The 5,000-nt window shown below is 43.4% G+C and overlaps 1 protein-coding gene across 1 annotated transcript in view; it reads right to left on the reverse strand.

Annotated features, from left to right (window-relative positions):
- The window catches only part of brf1a (BRF1 general transcription factor IIIB subunit a), a 94,414-nt gene that overhangs the window by 46,164 nt on the left and 43,250 nt on the right, over positions 1-5,000 (reverse strand). Inside the window, exons 8-10 of the mRNA XM_076295632.1 lie at positions 3,826-3,919; positions 1,596-1,728; positions 1,396-1,435 (exon numbers count right to left, since the gene is read on the reverse strand). Coding sequence (XP_076151747.1) covers positions 1,396-1,435; positions 1,596-1,728; positions 3,826-3,919 — 267 coding nt within the window. The remainder of the gene's footprint in view (positions 1-1,395; positions 1,436-1,595; positions 1,729-3,825; positions 3,920-5,000) is intronic.

The raw sequence follows: 5,000 nt of genomic DNA on the forward strand, positions 1-5,000 counted from the left end.
TGTAGTGTATGTGTGTATGTGTGTGTGTAGTGTATGTGTGTGTGTGTGTGTGTGTGTGTGTGTGTGTGAGTGTGTGTGTATGTGTGTGTAGTCTATGTGTGTGTATGTGTGTGTGTGTAGTGTATGTGTGTGTGTGTAGTGTATGTGTGTGTGTGTAGTGTATGTGTGAATGTGTGTGTGTAGTGTATGTGTGTGTGTGTGTGTGTGTGTGTGTATGTGTGTGTAGTCTATGTGTGTGTATGTGTGTGTGTGTAGTGTATGTGTGTGTGTGTAGTGTATGTGTGTGTAGTGTATGTGTGTGTGTCTGTGTGTGTGTGTGTGTATGTATGTGTGTGTGTGTCTATGTGTGTGTGTGTGTGTGTGTGTGTGTTAGGGGTGGGCGATATATATCGTCTGCGATAATATCGTGATTGTTGTTTTAACGACGTGCAAATTTACATTATCGAGTATTTAAATTACTTATGGGGAAAAAACACTCGAAATCACGCACGGAAGAATCATACATTCCCAGGAGGTAGGCTATGCGGGAGAAGTGCAGCAGAGCAAGTGTCACGTGATCACTAGTGGGTCACAACGTTGTCCCACGCAGCCTAATGTTTATTTTGTGCAGCGAGAGTAGCCTACTTGGGATTTTATGCGGCTACTTCTGTTCAACTAGCATTGATGAGACAGTCACGTTTTTCCTAGACGGTATTATATGGAGAGAAAACATTAGCCTTTGAGTATTTTAATAGTCAGTTGTAAACAAATAACTATTCTCATGTAACTCTTTTGTAAATGGATTGAAGTTCGCTCTATCTACGTTTACCGATTATGCTAACCGTTAGCATCTCTATGGGATTTCTCATATACATTAGCCATAAGCTAACACATTAGTTTCTATTCTGTAACTTGGAATGCTAGCCTACGTGATGGCTCTAAAACAAAACATAGAAGGAAATAACTGAGATGTAGGCTACTCTGTTGGTCTGCTCTTAGTTTTACAGTGAATCCTATGTAAAGGTTTGAAAGGAACTTCAGTTTCAGACTTTCTCTTGGAAAAGGCCTATTCATCTTCTCTAATGTAGCTGGCTAGACCATGTCATTGCCACACACACAAGTGGGGGCAGAATTGGAAATGTGTCAGAGTGACAATGCATTGGTTGATGTGGTTAAAAAGTCACAGGTTAGGTTATTGGTTATTATTGTAATGATGCTATTCATAAATAATGAGCTGTAAAGTAACTCAGACTTTAACAAAAACATTTTTTAAAGGATATCGACTAATTATCGTTATCGTCAAAATCGCAAAAAATATCGGGATATTATTTTTTGTCCATATCGCCCACCCCTAGTGTGTGTATGTATGTGTGTGTGTGTATGTGTGTGTGTGTGTGTGTGTGTTCTTCTACTCACCCTCCATCTCATCCAGTTTCTTTGCCAGTTTCTCCTCCAGCTGCAATCACCCACACACACACACACACACACACACACACACACACACACACACACACACACACACACACAGACAGACACACACACACATACCCATGACAGTAAATAATATGGGAGTGACTGAAGTGCCTGTGGAGAGTGCTGCAGTTCGGCCTCCTGACCTGTTGGAGGCGCTGTCTCCTCTTCCCCTCGGTGTAGGAGGGCGGGTCACACTCCCCCCCCTTCTCCAGGTCCGCCCTCATGAACTCATCAATAGTCATCTCACTGGTGGGCGTGTCCCCAAACTCAGTCAACCTGTCAATCACACCCGACAGGAGGTCAGGGAGAGACAATCACCAACTTCTTAGCAGCTGCCATCACACGTCCGAATTCACACACACACACACACACAGACACTGCACACTCACATGTGCACGTGCACACACGCCAGGGCTGTACGTTAACGTTTTTTGCAAGTAGCACTAGTGCTACAGAGGTTAAACGTTTTGTAGCACCAGCCACAAATTCTGTAGCATCGATATAAAACCTCTAAAATCTCTAAAAACAATCAGTTCATCACAGTTCATCAATTGTGGTTGGGATCTAGGCCTACTGCAACTGGATTGATAAAAGGTCATGTAGTTGTAAACATCTCACCTGGCTACATTGTGTTTGAGATTAACAAAAGCTATCAGCATGATATGTTATTTGGTTGTTGTGTTTTTGTAAAAACAAAAAAACAATCCATGACAGTTCCATGCAGTTAGACTTTTCAATGGGTATCAGGAAGACAGGTCATGCCATTGACTTTTTGTTAATTTTTCTTATTCATGCATTGGAAGTCAGTTAATTTATTTTTGAATAAGTAGAAGATATGCTGAAGATTTTATTCCACTAAGATTTAATTCACGTTTAGTTCATATTTCTAAGTTTATAGATTAGTGTAACCCTACATTCAACCTTATTGTCATTGCACGAGTGAAATACCCTAATTACATCTAACCAGTGGTGCAAATGAGTAGGCTAACTGACATGTCAAATGCATCCCTAGACTGTTCCATACACATAGGCTACAATAGGTAGCCTACTAAAGATAGCTGAAGGTCTGTGGCTAACGCAGTCGTAGGCTAATTAAAGTGTCGTGAAGGTTTTTTCGGAACCGATCTTGTATAGGTTATTAAGCACTAAGCGAGACTGTTGCGCATGAAGTGGGCTCATATTTGACAGATAGAAGCGAACGTCCCGGTGGACTTTTTTCTTCTAAGTTTTAGATCTGAACGGTGTTGTTTGGATAAGTTGTTCGTTTTAAACTGAACTAAAAATGCAAAGCAACAAGGCGATTGCCACAAACTTCTACCTCTGCTTGCCTAATCTAATCACCTCAGCCCGGCCCGGTCGGAAGATACTTTCGCTTTAGGCTAAACATAGCTATCACTTGTTTGATTCGCGAGGATAATTTTCAAGGTGCTGTTTGCTTTGGAGTTGGATTGTTTGGATACTATGCCTACAAACAAGTAGACATAGTTTTTAATCGCGTAGACTGCAACTAAGTTGAAATCAAAGTAGCCTACATCGATTCCCCTCTCACAGAAGTAGTCTATACATACGCACTTCAAACAAACAAACAAGCGTTTCACCGGGAGCCTACACCGGGCGCGTAACGTTCGCGACGCGCAAAAACAGAAGACGGGTCTATTTTTTTTTTACGTAGCCTACGCGCCGCTATCACATCTGGTGCAGCCAGTTGCACTGATCACAGTAGAAGCTAATTGCTGTAGCCTCCCTGTCAGTCTCACACGCATGCATTGTATTGCCATAAGCAAAACTGTATAGGCCTACTGTAGCACCAGTGCTACGTTGGTAAATCATCCATCGCACAAACTAATTTTTTTGTAGCATGTGCGACATATATGTCGCACTGTACAGCCCTGACACACGCACACACACACACACACTCTGCCATCACACGTCAGAATTTACACACACACACACACACTGCCATCACACGTCAGAATTCACACACACACACACACACACACACACTGCCATCACACGTCAGAATTCACACACACACACTCTCTGCCATCACACGTCAAAATTCACACACACAGACACACACACTGAACACTCACATGTGCACGTGCACACACACACACACACACTCTGCCATCACACGTCAGAATTCACACACACAGGCTGTTTCCCAAAGTCCAGAATGCTTCCTTGCGAGTCGGGTTCTGCGAAGATAAGGCGTTCTCGGACTCGGACTAGCTAGTGTGTGGACGAGTGGTTCCGCTTTTAACTGCGCTTTTAAGTGGCTGATATTTTAACAGCTTAAAGCAACTGTTGACAGACACACACACACACACACACACACACACACACACACACACACACACACACAGGACTCACCTCTTCCTGAGAGTGGCCTCACACACCTTGACCACGTTGATCACCTCCTTCACTGTCCGACGGAAATCATGCATACGGGCCGCAACAAGCAGAGCTGCAAGACACACACACACACACACACATCAGAACACACACACACACACACACACACACACACACCACAACACACACACATCAGGACACATACAAAATACAAGCATCAGGACATACACAAACACACACGTACATTCATTAAAACCATGAGGACACACACACACACACAACGCATCAGAACATACATACACACACACACACACACACACACACACACACACACACACACACACACACACACACGCGTATATTCATTAAAACCATGAGGACACACACATAGAGACAGGAGAACAGGAGAACTGCTGATATTCATAAACAATGAAACACACACACACACACACACACACACAGCTTTCAGAATGCCATGAAACTTTAATGGACATCAACTCCTTCCCAACAGGCAACCACTCTGAGAAAACAGCCACCTCACACACACATACACACAGGGTCTAACTGCATAATCCAGCACTTGGTCGGTGAGTGTGTGTGTGTGTGTGTGTGTGTGTGTGTGTGTGTGTGTGTATATGAGTGAGAGAGAGAGTATTCAGATACACTCAAATCCTCTCTTGTGCACACACACACACACATACATTTGCCTGCTCCTAAACTCCTTAACTGCTTGGTTTTCTGTTGAAATCCTGCATCTATAAAAGCATGTGCGCACACACACACACACACACACACACACACACACACACAGACACCTTAAAGTGCAGTTACATAATCAGCTCCCAGCACACTGCTGAAGATGACCTCATTAAGACATAAAAGTGTGTGTGTGTGTGTGTGTAACTCTCACTCCAGAGCTCCTACTGAGAAACCAGAACACAGTCCCTTCATCTCTCTCCTCCATCTCTTTCTCTCTATCCCTCTCTTCTCTCCTCCTCCTTCTCTCTCCCTGACTTTCCATGTCTGGAATAGACTTTCCAAAATCCCATGATATTCCAGAAATTACATGATCCGTGGGAACCCTGGATATAGTCTGAGCTATTTGTGCTAGCACTACAATCTGAATGATGCAGTAGGCTAACTGGGGAAATGGAACTCTTTGTGCAGTAATGACAACTAAGCTTCACTAGGGG

This window comes from Alosa pseudoharengus, unplaced genomic scaffold (genome assembly GCF_046254945.1).
Source record: "Alosa pseudoharengus isolate Yale_2024_CS ecotype anadromous, Long Island Sound unplaced genomic scaffold, YU_APseudo_1.1 YU_APseudo_1.1_scf_2, whole genome shotgun sequence".
Taxonomy (NCBI): Eukaryota; Metazoa; Chordata; class Actinopteri; order Clupeiformes; family Clupeidae; genus Alosa; species Alosa pseudoharengus.